The 16,364-nt window shown below is 50.2% G+C and overlaps 2 protein-coding genes across 2 annotated transcripts; one reads left to right on the top strand and one right to left on the bottom strand.

Moving 5' to 3' along the window:
* Positions 1 to 2,484: 2,484 nt before the first annotated feature.
* Positions 2,485 to 4,453, top strand: LOC125536318 (protein STRICTOSIDINE SYNTHASE-LIKE 4-like). Its single transcript, XM_048699513.1, has 6 exons — positions 2,485 to 2,776; positions 2,862 to 3,080; positions 3,215 to 3,282; positions 3,377 to 3,613; positions 3,691 to 3,823; positions 3,905 to 4,453. Exons 1-6 carry the CDS (start codon positions 2,627 to 2,629, stop codon positions 4,205 to 4,207), a joined length of 1,110 nt encoding a protein of 369 aa, XP_048555470.1. The 5' UTR covers positions 2,485 to 2,626; the 3' UTR covers positions 4,208 to 4,453.
* Positions 4,339 to 7,926, bottom strand: LOC125536319 (proteasome subunit alpha type-6-like). The gene is made up of 9 exons (XM_048699514.1): positions 7,708 to 7,926; positions 7,499 to 7,599; positions 7,297 to 7,384; positions 6,514 to 6,610; positions 6,152 to 6,210; positions 5,943 to 6,028; positions 5,647 to 5,742; positions 4,998 to 5,057; positions 4,339 to 4,888 (listed from the first exon to the last, which is right to left on the bottom strand). Exons 1-9 carry the CDS (start codon positions 7,820 to 7,822, stop codon positions 4,784 to 4,786), a joined length of 807 nt encoding a protein of 268 aa, XP_048555471.1. The 5' UTR covers positions 7,823 to 7,926; the 3' UTR covers positions 4,339 to 4,783.
* Between the last annotated feature and the right edge of the window lie 8,438 nt (positions 7,927 to 16,364).

Raw genomic sequence — 16,364 nt, 5'->3', positions numbered from 1 at the left:
GCCCACAGTGGAACTACGCACCTCATCATCTTCTCTTTGGTACACCCCCATCTTATGACGGCTTGCATATTTTGGCGTGCCTTTGCTATCCCAGCACTGCCGACACTGTTTCTCACAAACTTGCACCTCGATCTGTCGCTTGCATCTTCATTGGCTACCCCTCCAACTCCAAGGGAAATCGGTGTTACGATTCCGTCTCCCACCGTGTGTTCATTTCCCGGCACGTTTACTTTGATGAGCATGTGTTTCCGTTTCACCAGGTACCCCCGACTGTTCCTCCCGCTATTGGTGACGTGGGCTCCTCGACGCCTCTCCCAGGGCGCTCGCGCGCCTCTCTTAGCACGCCCCTGGCTTTGAGGCGGCCCCCCCGCATGCGGCGCCTCCTACAGCCGTGGCACCCCCGACGTTGGCGCCCGCGGCCCCTGCGGCTCCTCCGGCGCCTGCGGCCCCCCCGGCGCCCCCACCGGCCTTGGCGCTCGCGGCCCCCCGGTGCCCTCGACGCCCGCGGCCCCGGCGGCCCCCCAGTGCCCGCGGCCCCCGCGGCACCCCCTGCGCCACCGGCGCCCGCGGCCCCCCAGCGCCTGTGGCTGGTCCGGTCACCCGCGCCCGTACGGGCGTTTTTCGCCCGAGCTCGCGCTACGCCTCGGCTGACTACGTCCATGCGGCATCCACCTCTGAGCCATCACCATTGCCGTCCTCCGTTCAAGCCGCTCTTCATGGCCCGCTCTGGATGGCTGCGATGTAAGAGGAGTTTGACGCCCTGTTGCGCAACCGGACGTGGCAGCTTGTTCTCCGTCCCCGGCACGCCAACATGATTACTGGGAAGTGGGTCTTTAAACACAAGCTCCGTCCTGATGGTACCCTTGATCGCTACAAAGCGCGTTGGGTCGTTTGTGGCTTCCGATAGCGTGCTGGCATTGACTTCACCGACACCTTCGCTCCGGTTGTCAAGCCCGGCACGATACGCACGGTTCTCCACCTTGCGGTCTCCCGTGCTTGGCTGGTGCACCAGATGAACGTCTCCAACGCCTTCCTCCATGGTCACCTCGAGGAGCAGGTCTTCTGCCAGCAGCCCACCGGGTTTGTTAACCCGGCGCTTCCCGACCACGTGTGCCTGCTTTCGCGGTCCTTGTACGGACTCAAGCAGGCTCTGCGCGCTTGGTACCAGCGCATCGCGGCGTTTCTCCACCAGCTTGGGTTCCGCTCTACCCGCTCGGACGCCTCGCTCTTCGTCTATCATCAGGGCTCTGACACGACCTACTTGCTGCTCTATGTCGACGACATCATCCTGACGGCATGTACGGCTGGTCTCCTCAGTCAGCTCACGGCTCGTCTTCGCGCTGAGTTCGCCATCAAGGACTTGGGTCCTTTGCCCTATTTTCTCGGTGTCGAGGTGATGCGTCGTCCGGATGGCTTCTTCCTTCATCAGCGGAAGTACGCTCACGAGCTCCTCGAGCGCGCTGGCATGCTTAACTATAAGCCCGCCGCTACGCCTGTTGATACGAAGGCCAAGCTTTCTGCCACGGATGGTTCTCCTGCTTCGGATGCTACTTTCCATCGGTCTATCGTTGGTGCTCTCCAGTACCTCACTCTGACTCGACCGGAGATCCAGTATGCCGTGCATCAGGTGTGTCTTCATATGCATGCTCCTCGAAACGTTCACTGGGCTGCCGTCAAGCGGATTCTCCGCTATATCTGTGGCACTATGGATCTTGGCGTCACGCTTCACGCCTCCGCCGACACCGCCCTCACCGCCTACTCCGATGCAGACTGGGCGGGCTGCCCTGACACTCGTCGCTCCACTTCGGGCTATTGTGCCTATCTTGGACCCTCACTCATCTCGTGGTCGTCCAAGCGGCAGCCTACGGTTTCTCGTTCCAGTGCTGAGGCTGAGTATCGTGCGGTGGTCAACGCCGTCGCCGAGTGTTCGTGGCTTCGCCAGCTGCTTTAGGAGCTCTCTTGCCCTGTTGACCGTGCCACGGTGGTCTACTGCGACAACGTCTCGGCGGTCTACCTCTCCGGTAACCCGGTGCATCATCGACGGACCAAGCATATTGAGTTGGATATTCATTTTGTTCGGGAACAGGTTGCCCTTGGCCATATTCGTATTTTGCACGTCCCTACTTCCCAACAATTTGCCAATATCATGACCAAGGGATTGCCTACGAGCTACGGCGTCATTTGAGGAGTTCCGGTCCAGTCTTTGCGTCAGCCGCGGTGCCGCTTCGACTGCGCGGGGTGTTGAGTATATGTGTTATGTGCATATTGTATATTAGGCCCGTCTCCTAGTTCCTTGTATAGTTAAGGTCCGTGACCCACTTTTGTACATCATATATATGTGTCTATACACGAAGAGCAATACATGGTGCAATCATACACCGTCCATGCAGACGCGGCGCTTCTTGGACCACGCCCTCGTCGCCTGCGAAACCTGCCGAAACTCATCCATCCCGCGGCGCAAAGGTGCAAACCCCGATTTCCATCGGCTCAGGATAAGTACAGTTCAACCGTGCTATTCCGGCACGGCACCGCGTTAGTCCAGCACTCCATCCAGCCTCGGCCCGTGCTGCCAGCCAGTACCACTCGATCGCCACAGCTTCGTTATTCACTTCAGTGCTGTCTCGTCATGGCGCTCGGTGGTCTGTTCGGCACGGCGGCGGTGGCCGTGGTCGTGTCGCTGGCGGTCCACGTCGCGCTCAACTGCCCCATCCAGCCGCTCCCGTCGCCGCGGCCGCCACCGCCCGCCGCGCGCTACCGGCCTAATAACCTCCTCCAGGTCAGTCGTTCGTTCCTTGCCAGTCGTAGAGTAATCTTGCCGTGTCACGCCGCGTACCGATGGCCTGATGGTCTGGTATATGCAGGGGCTGGAGAAGCTGGGGGGAGGGCAGCTGAGCGCGCCGGAGGACGTGTACGTGGACGCGGCGGCGGGAGGGACGCTGTACACGGCGACGAGGGACGGGTGGCTGCAGAGGATGCACCCCAACGGGTCGTGGGAGCAGTGGCGGTTCGTCGGCGGCACGGGCCTGCTCGGCATCGCGCCCTCCGCCGACGGCAGCGTGCTCGTCTGCGACGCCGACAAGGTACGCACGTACGCACAACAGGATCAATCGGCCGGCGCCGGCAGTTGCATGCGCCGCCGCGTGACAGAATCATTCGTACCACGAACAATCATTTCAACTGTTGGAAAATTTCTCCGTTGGTGTGGGTTTGGCAGGGACTGCTGCGAGTTGAGGAGGGCCGTGTGACCATCCTCGCCTCAACGGTCGAAGGCTCCACGATCAGGTTCGGTTCGTCTTCGTGTTCATCGTGCAGAAAACTGCAGCGTGCCTGTGGCTGTACGTACTGATCGTTTCCCCGTGTTCCTCCACACGGGCAGGTTCGCCGACGAGGCGATCGAGGCATCGGACGGCACGGTGTACTTCAGCGACGCCAGCACCAGGTTCGGCTTCGACCGGTGGTTCCATGCCTACGTCGAGTCCCAACCCACCGGCCGCCTCCTCAAGTACGACCCGCGCACCGGCAAGGCGTCCGTCGCGCTCGACAACCTCTCCTTCGCCAACGGCGTCGCCCTGTCACGGGACGAGGCCTTCGTCATCGTCTGCGAGACAGGGAGGTAAGCACCTGGGCACGCCCTGCACTTCACTCTAGTCAGTCTTGCTGCAGGCAGCAGCTCAATTCTGTGAGGTGCAGGTTCAAATGCACGAGGCTGTGGCTGAAGGGGGACAACACCGGCCAGGCGGAGACGTTCGTCGGCGACCTTCCGGGGTCTCCGGATAACATCCAGCTAGCGCCAGACGGCTCCTTCTGGATCGCCCTTATCCAGGTTACTAGTCTACACCTCAGCTCACCAACTTGGATACCGTACCAGCTCAATCATATTCTTGGTTGCTCAATCTGCGTGCAGAGGTCGCCGTGGCTGGACCTGGTCATGCGCTGGACGTTCACGAAGAGGGTCGTCGCCTCGTTCCCGGCGCTGCTCGACGCGGTCCACGCCACGGGGAAGGGGGCGATGGTGGCGCAGGTGTCGGAGGACGGCGAGGTCCTCCGCGTGCTCGACGACACAGAAGGGAAGGTGATCAACTTCATCACTTCAGTGACGGAGTTCAACGGAGACCTCTTCTTCGGGAGCCTCGCGACGAACTTCGTGGGCAAGCTATCTCTGGCCAAGGTAGCACAGGCACAGGGACAGGCGGCGGCTTCTTCCTAGTTCCTAGACGGTGAAGTTTCATCATCCATCGCCCTCAGAATAATAAAAGTCATCGGGAATCTCAATCTCACTGTAGATGACAGATTCAGCACTGTGTCATGCACTGCTTCAGGCATCTCCAAAAGTTTGTGTGTTAGCTTATTGGTAAAATATGTCATGTCATCAACCAACATCTTAACATACAACAACTGTATGTAGTTTGTCCAATAGGATGTAAGATAATAAATAAGGTGCTCTCTCATTCTACATTGGAGTTTGTGCAAGGTGTGTTGGTTTATGTACATACAGCCTTCCTCTCTTTCCTTATTTATTGTATGATACATCATTAAAAATTCTATGTGGCAAAGTTTACCAACAACTATCTTATAAGTTACAACCATTGAAGATGCCCTAAGCAGTCAGATAGTACTGCTATCAGTTATGGTTTGAAGTTCAGTGTAAAAGACTCAAAATGACCGACGGCTGAGCAGGTGTGTTCTGACTTTTGTGGCTGCCTGATTGAAATGAGACCCCACGCTAAAACGCTACCGACTAGGAGAAATTGCAGTCCTATCAATCTCATGACAAATTCGCATATTACTGGCCTTCTCCATCCAGGATGCTCTGCCCTGCAAGCGGATTTTTGTAGATGCGCCTCAACACCGTTCTGAAGATCGGATAATTCTTCCTGACAACTCCCACCTGGAGCATAGATTTCACTTGCATTGCTCAGCAAAAGGTGATGTGCAAAATACATCAGCATATCCGTAGATACTACTGCTACAACATTAATTAATTACAATTGCATTACCTCGGTGTCATGGCCTTGGCTATTATCCTCCAGGACGTGTCGCAGTGCAGACACTGCCATCTGGAAAACCAAGAGAGGAAGATAAAATCACAATGGGCTTGAAGTGCCACTGAGCTGATTCAGGAAAACTTTGAGGCTACAGTCAAATAGGCCAGCTCTGCTTTTATTGGAAGCGCAGGGAACCAAGCTGAGACTCATAGACAAACGACTATAATTAACAACATGAGCTCAAGATGCTGCTGCACAGATAAATATGCCCCAAAAAACATGAGAATCCAAATAGATCATGCCAGCCGCAACTTCACGAGTGCTGGAAGAAAAAATGTCCTGAACTAATATGCTATACAACTGCCGATACTTGACAGCATGATTTCCTCGGAAACCACAAGTAGGAACAACGAAATAGTTGACGGCCTGCTGTCTGCTTTCTTAGCAGTATAAATGGCAGTACTGTTAATAATATGTCAGCAAACTATTCCTAAATCAACTGAACGAGTTACAGGCTTTGTGAAAAGACAATAGGAAATACGATCAACTCGTGCTCGTGGTCCATCATTTTTGTCTGTGTTTCCTTGTAGCATGAGGTTTTGTATACGATAATTATGTCTGTTGTTCGATAATACTGTTAATGTTATGCACTTATGCTCACCTCCATGGTTTCCTGGAATGATAAAGAAGAATTGCCCGCCATTGCTTCCTCGAGAAACTCGATAGCTTCCTGGTCCTTGAGACCTACGCTGGTTGCCTGAGGAGAGGACATCAGTGAATCTAGTTACTCCTTGTACTCATGTATAGATGCTCCTAATTTATGCGTGGTATCTTATCGCAAATTTTTTGGCCATCCACATTACTGCTTGAGAATAACTAAATAATCATCAGCAGAAATGCGACTCTTGCATTTTGATGAATACAAGTTTATGAGCACAGCACAAAATTCTTTGATACCTTGTGGCCAAGGACTTGTCCAGCAGGATCACATGTAAAGAGCTCTGGAGTTCCTTTCTCTTCATCAATTCCCACGACCGTAGCAACTGTGAAGGAGGTTAAAAGGATTGGACTAACGAATAAGACCTTTATTAGAACATAAGGAAACATAATATGCTGACAAGTTTCACCACTCTCTCATACACAAAGTCAGAAGAAGTAGGACTAACCAACTCTGTAAGGTCTCATGCCAGCATGCTGGGTGCGAACTTGTGCTCTGTCTCCCAACCTGTAGACAATCAAAATACAACTGGCTAAACGTAAAGCATGGCTTGAAATGAATGAAGTGTGCCAAGTTACTGAACCAAGGAAAGTGTACATATAGCTTAGCACACAGAATGTAAGCTCTGGTACTAAAGTACAAGCAATATTTTTTGGCGGAAAAATGTTCTCATCATCACTTCCCATATCTTCAACATGACAACTGATAATACGCGCCGATGAAGGGCGTTTTAAATGTTCTCAGGCGAAATATATTTTTGTTTTCATCTGTGCTGCCTGCGTCATGTACTTAATTAAGAGCAAATCTTACCATTGCGCCAACATCTTAGGAGGCATTTCATATCCCCACTTGTGACGGAACCCTGCAGCTTCGTTCCTTGCCTGCTGAGCTAATGCTCTCCCGTCAGCTTCAGTGAAGAAAAAGGCCCGTCAATAATCCAGAAATAGACAGATAAAATGGCAGTGTATCATCATGTCCTGCTAAACTCTATTGGCCTCGTAATGCTGTACGTAAGGCATATTAGTTTTTTGAGATTTAAAGTTCAGATTAAGGGCCAGGACAATTAATTGCTAGTTTCAAAACCATTATAGATGTTCAATACTCCAGAAGTAAAAGGAGGTACTAAATCAACAGTCCAGTGCAATCATAACAAGTATCATAACTAGTCAGATAGATTAACTACTTGCACAAGGCAACACCCAGCTAAAGATCACGATTCACGCTGAAAAATTTAAGAGTTCCCTAATTAAGGACCTGGCTGGCATAATTACGTACACTGTAACCCAAGGTTTTAGACATTCAAATGGATCATCATTCACAATAGTACTCCACTGATCCAACCTGAAAAATTAACATTACTCCCGGTTCATCAAAGTATCCTAGAAGTGCACAATTCACAGTAGAATCAAGGTGTTCTAGCAAGTACTTCCGGATGGAAAGCAAAACCCTCCATAGGTAAAGTCCTACTCGATCTCACAAGTCGCAATGCAGGTGCGAATTAATCACCAGTGGGATCAAATTGCGTGCACAGGATCAGTACACAAGAGATTAGAACTGACGGAGTCCGCACGCAGAGAGGATCAGTCACCTCACCTGGCATCCCCGTGGCCAGCATACCAAGCCGCTCGGTGATCTGGAACAGGTGCATGAAGGCGGGGTCCGCTGTGTCCAGCAACGGGTCCTGAAATGCAACGAGCACGAAATCACCGATTACTCCCCAAAATCACGAGATGGTCGTCGGTTTGCGCCCGATCGAGCAGCATTCAGCAGTGCTGGCCAGCGCGCGCGAACTCACCGCCGGTGCCTTGGTCCGCTGGGTGATGACGCAGACGGAGTCGGCGCCGCGCACGGCGACGGAGGTGATCCCCTCCAGCTTCACGGAGTTGCGGGCGTAGTCTGCGACGGACAGCACAGGAAGATCGTCACGGAGCTAGGGCGGGCAAGGGAGGCGGCGACGCGGGGGCGGAGCTCGATTTCGGGGGTGCGAGAAGCGTGCGTACTGACCGACTTGGAAGACGCGGCCCTCGGGGGAGAAGACGGTGATGCTGCGGTCGTAGCGCGGGGGCTTCGCCGCGGTGCGGCGGCGGCGGCTGCTGCTTTCGCCGACGCGGCCAGACATCGCCGCTCTCGGCTCCGGCAGGCACGTGCGCTGCTGCGGGTGAGGGGAGGGCCGAGGGGTGGGGGAGGAGGCCGGAGGAAGCGGCCTGTGTCGTGCGGGTTCTTCTTCGGGGGAAAGAAAGAGAGGCGGCGCTTCGCTTCACTCGCTGCCGCCAGCCCGCCACTCGCTCCGCGGCCCACTTTGTTGCTCGATTTATTTGCTCACCTGATTGCAGCCCGAGAGCCCCCGATTGTCGTGGACCTGCGCCACAGAAAGAGCCTGGGCTGGTTTCTCAAAATAAGAAGACTTTGGGCCAGCACGGCCCCGATATCCTCCATCTCAAAAAAATGAAGAAATAAAGTTTTGCTATTTGGCACTTGCCTGGAAGAACGCTGGATAAGTCAAATTGTGGAAGAAGGCGCAGCGCCCGGGTCGGAGACGGGGATGCGGCGGCGTCCTTGGCCAGGGCTCGCCAAGAACGAGGCGCAGCGAGCGGCAACGTGGCTGGTCGTGATGTCACAGGTGGAGGTAAGGAGGATGCTTGTTCAAGGTCTGGGGTGGGCTGCCAGTGCTGGAGAAGAAGGGTGTGGAGGGGTTAGAGGGATAGTCGAGGCGACGGAATCATGGTGGGGGGTGGGGGGCTTGGGCAGGCGAGCAGGTTTGGCCGATGGTTCGGTTGGTGTCATAGGGCGGCTAGATGGGAGAAGGAATGAGAAGACCATGACGAGCCACATGTGGAACAAAAAGATGAAAAACGACTAGTGCAACTTAAGTTTTAGGCAACTATTAAATAGAGGGTCAAAAATAAATAAGATGCCTTTTTTAGAGCTTTAACTTACTTGATATACGAAATGCTCACCCATATATCAGTCTTAGAGGTACCCTCCGTTTGTGATGTTCTTGGACTCTATTAGACGCATGTAGCAAGTTTTATATGGTATTCTCTATATTGTGGAATTATGTTAACTTCTCTCAGGTATTACGTTGAATTTTGCGGTTTAATTTATATGTTCGGCCAAACATGCCTAAAAAGAAATTTTAAAAAGATGAATTACACCCACCACATAAATTGCACGTGGAGAAGAAAATATAGTACTCTTGCAAAGGAAGAAAATAGGCACTTTGGCTTTAAGAATAGGTAGGTAAGATTCTTTGAGGTTTGGGGCCACGATGGTCACCCTAGACGCCCTATCCTAGGGCAGGCCAGAAACTTATGTAGGAATATGGTGTTGGGGAACGTAGTAATTTCAAAAAAATTCCTAAGCACACACAGGATCATGGTGATGCATAGCAACGAGAGGGGAGAGTGTTGTCCACGTACCCTCGTAGACCGAAAGCAGAAGCGTTAGCACAACGCAGATGATGTAGTCGTACGTCTTCACGATCCGACCGATCCAAGTACCGAGCGTACGGCACCTCCGAGTTCAGCACACGTTCAGCTCGATGACGTCCCGCGAACTTCGATCCAGCAGAGCATCACGGGAGAGTTTTGTCAGCACGACGGCGTGATAACGGTGATGATGTTTCTACCGACGCAGGGCTTCGCCTAAGCACCGCTACGCTATGATCAAGGTGGTATATGGTGGAGGAGGGCACCGCACACGGCTAAGAGATTAAGAGATCAATTGTCGTGTCTATGGGGTGCCCCCCTGCCCCGTATATAAAGCAGCAAGGGGGAGGGCGGCCGGCTAGGGAGAGGCGCGCCAAGGGGAGTCCTGCTCCCACCGGGAGTAGGATTCCCCCTTTCCAACTTGGAGTAGGAGAGGGAAGGAAGAGGAAGGAGGGAGGGAGGAAAGGGGGGCGGCCCCCCTCCCAATTCGGATTGGGCTTGGGGGGCACGCCACCTCCCTTGCTCCTTTCCCCTCCTTTCCACTAAAGCCCAATAAGGCCCATATACCTCCCGGGGGTTCCGATAACCTCCCGGTGCTCCGGTATATTCCCGATCTCACCCGGAACCATTCCGGTATCCAAATATAGTCGTCCAATATATCGATCTTTACGTCTCGACCATTTCAAGACTCCTCATCATGTCCGTGATCATATCCGGGACTCCTAACTACCTTAGGTACATCAAAACACAAAAAACTCATAATATAATCATCACCGAAACGTTAAGCGTGCGGACCCTACGGGTTCGAGAACTATGTAGACATGACCGAGACATGTCTCCGGTCAGTAACCAATAGAAGAACCTGAATGCTCATATTGGCTCCTACATATTCTACGAAGATCTTTATCGGTCAAATCGTATAACAACATACGTTGTTCCCTTTGTCATCGGTATGTTACTTGCCCGAGATTTCATCATCGGTATTGTTGGAAATATGCCCTAGAGGCAATAATAAAAGCATTATTATTATATTTCCTTGTTCATGATAATTGTCTTTATTCATGCTATAATTGTGTTATCCGGAAATCGTAATACATGTGTGAATAATAGACACCAACATGTCCCTAGTAAGCCTCTAGTTGACTAGCTCGTTGATCAACAGATAATCATGGTTTCCTGACTATGGACATTGGATGTCATTGATAACGAGATCACATCATTAGGAGAATGATGTGATGGACAAGACCCAATCCTAAACATAGCACAAGATCGTATAGTTCGTTTGCTAGAGTTTTCCAATGTCAAAGTATCTTTTCCTTAGACCATGAGATCGTGTAACTCCCGGATACCGTAGGAGTGCTTTGGGTATACCAAACGTCACAACGTAACTGGGTGACTATAAAGGTAGACTACGGGTATCTCCGAAAGTGTCTGTTGGGTTGACATGGATCAAGACTGGGATTTGTCACTCCGTATGACGGAGAGGTATCACTGGGCCCACTCAGTAATGCATCATCATAATGAGCTCAAAGTAACCAAGTGTCTGGTCACGGGATCATGCATTACAGTACGAGTAAAGTGACTTGCCGATAACGAGATTGAACGAGGTATTGGGATACCGACGATCGAATCTCGGGCAAGTAACATATCGATTGACAAAGGGAATTGCATACGGGGTTGATTGAATCCTCGACATCGTGGTTCATCCGATGAAATCATCGTGGAGCATGTGGGAGCCAACATGGGTATCCAGATCCCGCTGTTGGTTATTGACCGGAGAGTCGTCTCGGTCATGTCTGCTTGTCTCCCGAACCCGTAGGGTCTACACACTTAAGGTTCGGTGACGCTAGGGTTGTGAAGATATGTATATGCAGAAACCCGAATGTTGTTCGGAGTCCCGGATGAGATCCCGGACGTCACGAGGAGTTCCGGAATGGTCCAGAGGTAAAGAATTATATATAGGAAATGCTGTTTCGGCCATCGGGACAAGTTTCGGGGTTATCGGTATTGTACCGGGACCACCGGAGGGGTCCTGGGGCCCACCGGGTTGGGGCCACCTATCCCGGGGGGCCCCATGGGCTGAAGGTGGGAGGGAACCCAGCCCATAGTGGGCTGGGCGCCACCCCCCCAAGGGCCCATGCGGCTAGGGTTGAGGGGAAACCCTAGAGGGGCGCGCCCCTTGCTTGGGGGGCAAGCCCCCCACCCTAGGCCGCCGCCCCCCTAGTAGATCCGTCTACTAGGGCCGGCGCCCCCCCTTGAACCCTATATATAGTGGGGGAGAGGAGGGAACTTCATACCCCAGCCCCTGGCGCCTCCCTCTCTCCCCGTTACGTCTCTTCCTCGTAGTATAGGCGAAGCCCTGCTACTGTGACGCCCTGCATCCACCACCACGCCGTCGTGCTGCTGGATCTTCATCAACCTCTCCTTCCCCCTTGCTTGGATCAAGAAGGAGGAGACGTCTCCCGTTCCCGTACGTGTGTTGAACGCGGAGGTGCCGTCCGTTCGGCGCTTGGTCATCGGTGATTTGGATCACGTCGTGTTCGACTACATCATCACCGTTCTTTGAACGCTTCCGCACGCGATCTACAAAGGTATGTAGATGCATCTGATGACTCGTTGCTAGATGAACTCCTAGATGGATCTTGGTGAAACGAGTAGGAAAATTTTTGTTTTCTGCAACGTTCCCCAACAGTGGCATCATGAGCTAGGTCTATGCGTAGTTCTTCTTGCGCGAGTAGAACACAATTTGTTGTGGGCGTAGATTTGTCAACTTTCTTGCCGTTACTAGTCTTTTCTTGCTTCAGCGGTATTGTGGGTTGAAGCGGCCCGGACCAACCTTACACGTACGCTTACGTGAGACCGGTTGACTAGACTAACATGCACTAGTTGCATAAGGTGGCGGTGTCTGTCTCTCCCACTTTAGTTGGAGCGGATTCGATGAACGGGTCCTTATGAAGGGTAAATAGAAGTTGACAAATCACGTTGTGGCTTTAACGTAGGTAAGAAAGACGTTCTTGCTAGAACCCTAATTCAGCCACGTAAAACTTGCAACAACAATTAGAGGACGTCTAACTTGTTTTTGCAGCAAGTGGTTTGTGATATGATATGGCCAAAGTTGTGATGAATGATGAATGATCTATATGTGATGTATGAGATGTTCATGCTATTGTAATAGGAATCACGACTTGCATGTCGATGAGTATGACAACCGGCAGGAGCCATAGGAGTTGTCTTTATTCTTTTATATGACCTGCGTGTCATCGAGAAACGCCATGTAAATTACTTTACTTTATTGCTAAACGCGTTAGCCATAGTAGTAGAAGTAATAGTTGGCGAGAAACTTCATGGAGACACGATGATGGAGATCATGATGATGGAGATCATGGTGTCAAGCTGGTGACAAGATGATCATGGAGCCCCAAGATGGAGATCAAAGGAGCTATGTGATATTGGCCATATCATGTCACGTTTATTATTTGATTGCATGTGATGTTTATCATGTTTTGCATCTTGTTTACTTAGAACAACGGTAGTAAATAAGATGATCCCTCATAATAATTTCAAGAAGTGTTCTCCCCTAACTGTGCACCGTTCCTAAAGTTCGTCGTTTCTAAGCACGCCGTGATGATTGGGTGTTATTACGTTCACATACAACGGGTGTAAGACAGATTTACACATGCAAACACTTAGGTTGACTTGACGAGCCTAGCATGTACAGACATGGCCTCGGAACACAGAAGACCGAAAGGTCGAGCATGAGTCGTATAGAAGATACGATCAACATGAAGATGTTCACCGATGTTGACTAGTCCGTCTCACGTGATGATCGGACACGGCCTAGTTAACTCGGATCATGTAATACTTAGATGACTAGAGGGATGTCTAATCTAAGTGGGAGTTCATTAATAATTTGATTAGATGAACTTAATTATCATGAACTTAGTCTAAAATATTTTGCACATATGTCTTGTAGATCAAATGGCCCACGTAGTCCTCAACTTCAACGCGTTCCTAGAGAAAACCAAGCTGAAAGACGATGGCAGCAACTATACGGACTGGGTCCGGAACCTGAGGATCATCCTCATAGCTGCCAAGAAAGATTATGTCCTACAAGCACCGCTAGGTGAAGCTCCCATCCCACAGAACCAAGACGTTATGAACGCTTGGCAGACACGTGTTGACGACTACTCCCTCGTTCAGTGCGGCATGCTTTACAGCTTAGAGCCGGGGCTCCAAAAGCGTTTTGAGAGACATGGAGCATACGAGATGTTCGAAGAGCTGAAAATGGTTTTTCAAGCTCATGCCCGGATCGAGAGATATGAAGTCTCCGATAAGTTCTTTAGCTGCAAGATGGAGGAAAATAGTTCTGTCAGTGAGCACATACTCACTATGTCTGGGTTGCATAACCGCTTGTCTCAGCTGGGAGTTAATCTCCCGGATGATGCGGTCATTGACAGAATCCTCCAGTCGCTTCCACCAAGCTACAAGAGCTTTGTGATGAACTTCAACATGCAGGGGATGCAAAAGACCATTCCTGAGTTGTTCTTAATGCTGAAATCAGCGGAGGTAGAAGTCAAGAAGGAACATCAAGTGTTGATGGTTAATAAAACCACTAAGTTCAAGAAAGGCAAGGGTAAAAAGAACTTCAAGAAGGACGGCAAGGAGGTTGTCGCGCCCGGCAAGCAAGCTGCCGGGAAGAAGCCAAAGAATGGACCCAAGCCCGAGACTGAGTCCTTTTATTGCAAGGGAAGCGGTCACTGGAAGCGGAACTGCCCTAAATACTTAGCAGACAAGAAGGCCGGCAAAACAAAAGGTATATGTGATATACATGTAATTGATGTGTACCTTACTAGTGTCCGTAGTAGCTCCTGGGTATTTGATACCGGTGCAGTTGCTCACATTTGTAACTCAAAGCAGGGGCTGCGGAATAAGCGGAAACTGGCAAAGGACGAGGTGACGATGCGCGTCGGGAATGGTTCCAAGGTCAATGTGATCGCCGTCGGCACGCTACCTCTATATCTACCTTCGGGATTAGTTTTAAACCTTAATAATTGTTATTTAGTGCCAGCTTTGAGCATGAACATTGTATCGGGATCTCGTTTAATTCGAGATGGCTACTCATTTAAATCCGAGAATAATGGTTGTTCTGTTTATATGAGAGATATGTTTTATGGTCATGCTCCTATGGTGAATGGTTTATTCTTTATGAATCTCGAACGTAATACTACACATGTTCATAATGTGAGTACCAAAAGATGTAAGGTTGATAATGATAGTCCCACATACTTGTGGCACTGCCGCCTTGGTCACATAGGTGTCAAACGCATGAAGAAGCTCCATGCAGATGGACTTTTAGAGTCTCTTGATTATGAATCATTTGACACGTGCGAACCATGCCTCATGGGTAAGATGACCAAGACTCCGTTCTCAGGAACAATGGAGCGAGCAACCACCTTATTGGAAATCATACATACTGATGTATGCGGTCCAATGAGTGTTGAGGCTCGCGGTGGCTATCGTTATGTTCTCACCCTCACTGATGACTTGAGTAGATATGGGTATATCTACTTAATGAAACACAAGTCTGAAACCTTTGAAAAGTTCAAGGAATTTCAGAGTGAGGTTGAAAATCAACGTGACAGGAAAATCAAGTTTCTACGATCAGATCGTGGAGGAGAATACTTGAGTCACGAATTTGGCACACACTTAAGAAAATATGGAATAGTTTCACAACTCACGCCGCCTGGAACACCTCAGCGTAATGGTGTGTCCGAACGTCGTAATCGCACTCTATTAGATATGGTACGATCTATGATGTCTCTTACCGATTTATCGCTATCTTTTTGGGGCTATGCTTTAGAGACTGCCGCATTCACTTTAAATAGGGCTCCGTCGAAATCCGTTGAGACGACACCGTATGAATTATGGTTTGGGAAGAAACCTAAGCTGTCGTTTCTAAAAGTTTGGGGATGCGATGCTTATGTCAAGAAACTTCAACCTGAAAAGCTCGAACCCAAGTCGGAAAAATGCGTCTTCATAGGATACCCAAAAGAAACTATTGGGTACACCTTCTACCTCAGATCCGAAGGCAAGATCTTTGTTGCCAAGAATGGGTCCTTTCTAGAGAAAGAGTTTCTCTCGAAAGAAGTAAGTGGGAGGAAAGTAGAGCTTGATGAAGTGTTACCTCTTGAACCGGAAAATGGCGCAACTCAAGAAAATGTTCCTGAGGTGCCTGCACCGACTAGAGAGGAAGTTAATGATAATGATCAAGATACTTCTGATCAAGCTCCTACTGAAATTCGAAGGTCCACAAGGACACGTTCCGCACCAGAGTGGTACGGCAACCCTGTCTTGGAAATCATGTTGTTAGACAACGGTGAACCTTCGAACTATGAAGAAGCGATGGCGGGCCCGGATTCCGACAAATGGCTAGAAGCCATGAAATCCGAGATAGGATCCATGTATGAAAATGAAGTATGGACTTTGACTGACTTGCCCGTTGAACGGCGAGCCATAGAAAATAAATGGATCTTTAAGAAGAAGACAGACGCGGATGGTAATGTGACCATCTATAAAGCTCGACTTGTCGCTAAGGGTTATCGACAAGTTCAAGGGGTTGACTACGATGAGACTTTCTCACCGGTAGCGAAGCTAAAGTCCGTCCGAATCATGTTAGCAATTGCCGCATTCTACGATTATGAAATATGGCAAATGGACGTCAAAACGGCATTCCTTAATGGTTTCCTTAAGGAAGAATTGTATATGATGCAGCCGGAAGGTTTTGTCGATCCTAAGAATGCTGACAAAGTGTGCAAGCTCCAACGCTCGATTTATGGGCTGGTGCAAGCATCTCGGAGTTGGAACATTCGCTTTGATGAGATGATCAAAGCGTTTGGGTTTACACAGACTTATGGAGAAGCCTGCGTTTACAAGAAAGTGAGTGGGAGCTCTGTAGCATTTCTCATATTATATGTAGATGACATACTATTGATGGGAAATGATATAGAACTCTTGGACAGCATCAAGGCCTACTTGAATAAGAGTTTTTCAATGAAGGACCTTGGAGAAGCTGCTTATATATTAGGCATCAAAATCTATAGAGATAGATCGAGACGCCTCATAGGTCTTTCACAAAGCACATACCTTGATAAGATATTGAAGAAGTTCAATATGGATCAATCTAAGAAGGGGTTCTTGCCTGTGTTACAAGGTATGAAATTGAGCTCAGCTCAA

This window comes from Triticum urartu, chromosome 2 (assembly GCF_003073215.2).
Source record: "Triticum urartu cultivar G1812 chromosome 2, Tu2.1, whole genome shotgun sequence".
In the NCBI taxonomy this organism is placed as follows: Eukaryota; Viridiplantae; Streptophyta; class Magnoliopsida; order Poales; family Poaceae; genus Triticum; species Triticum urartu.
Note: the sequence above shows the minus strand (reverse complement) of the source record. Positions and strands in the feature narration are given on the sequence as shown.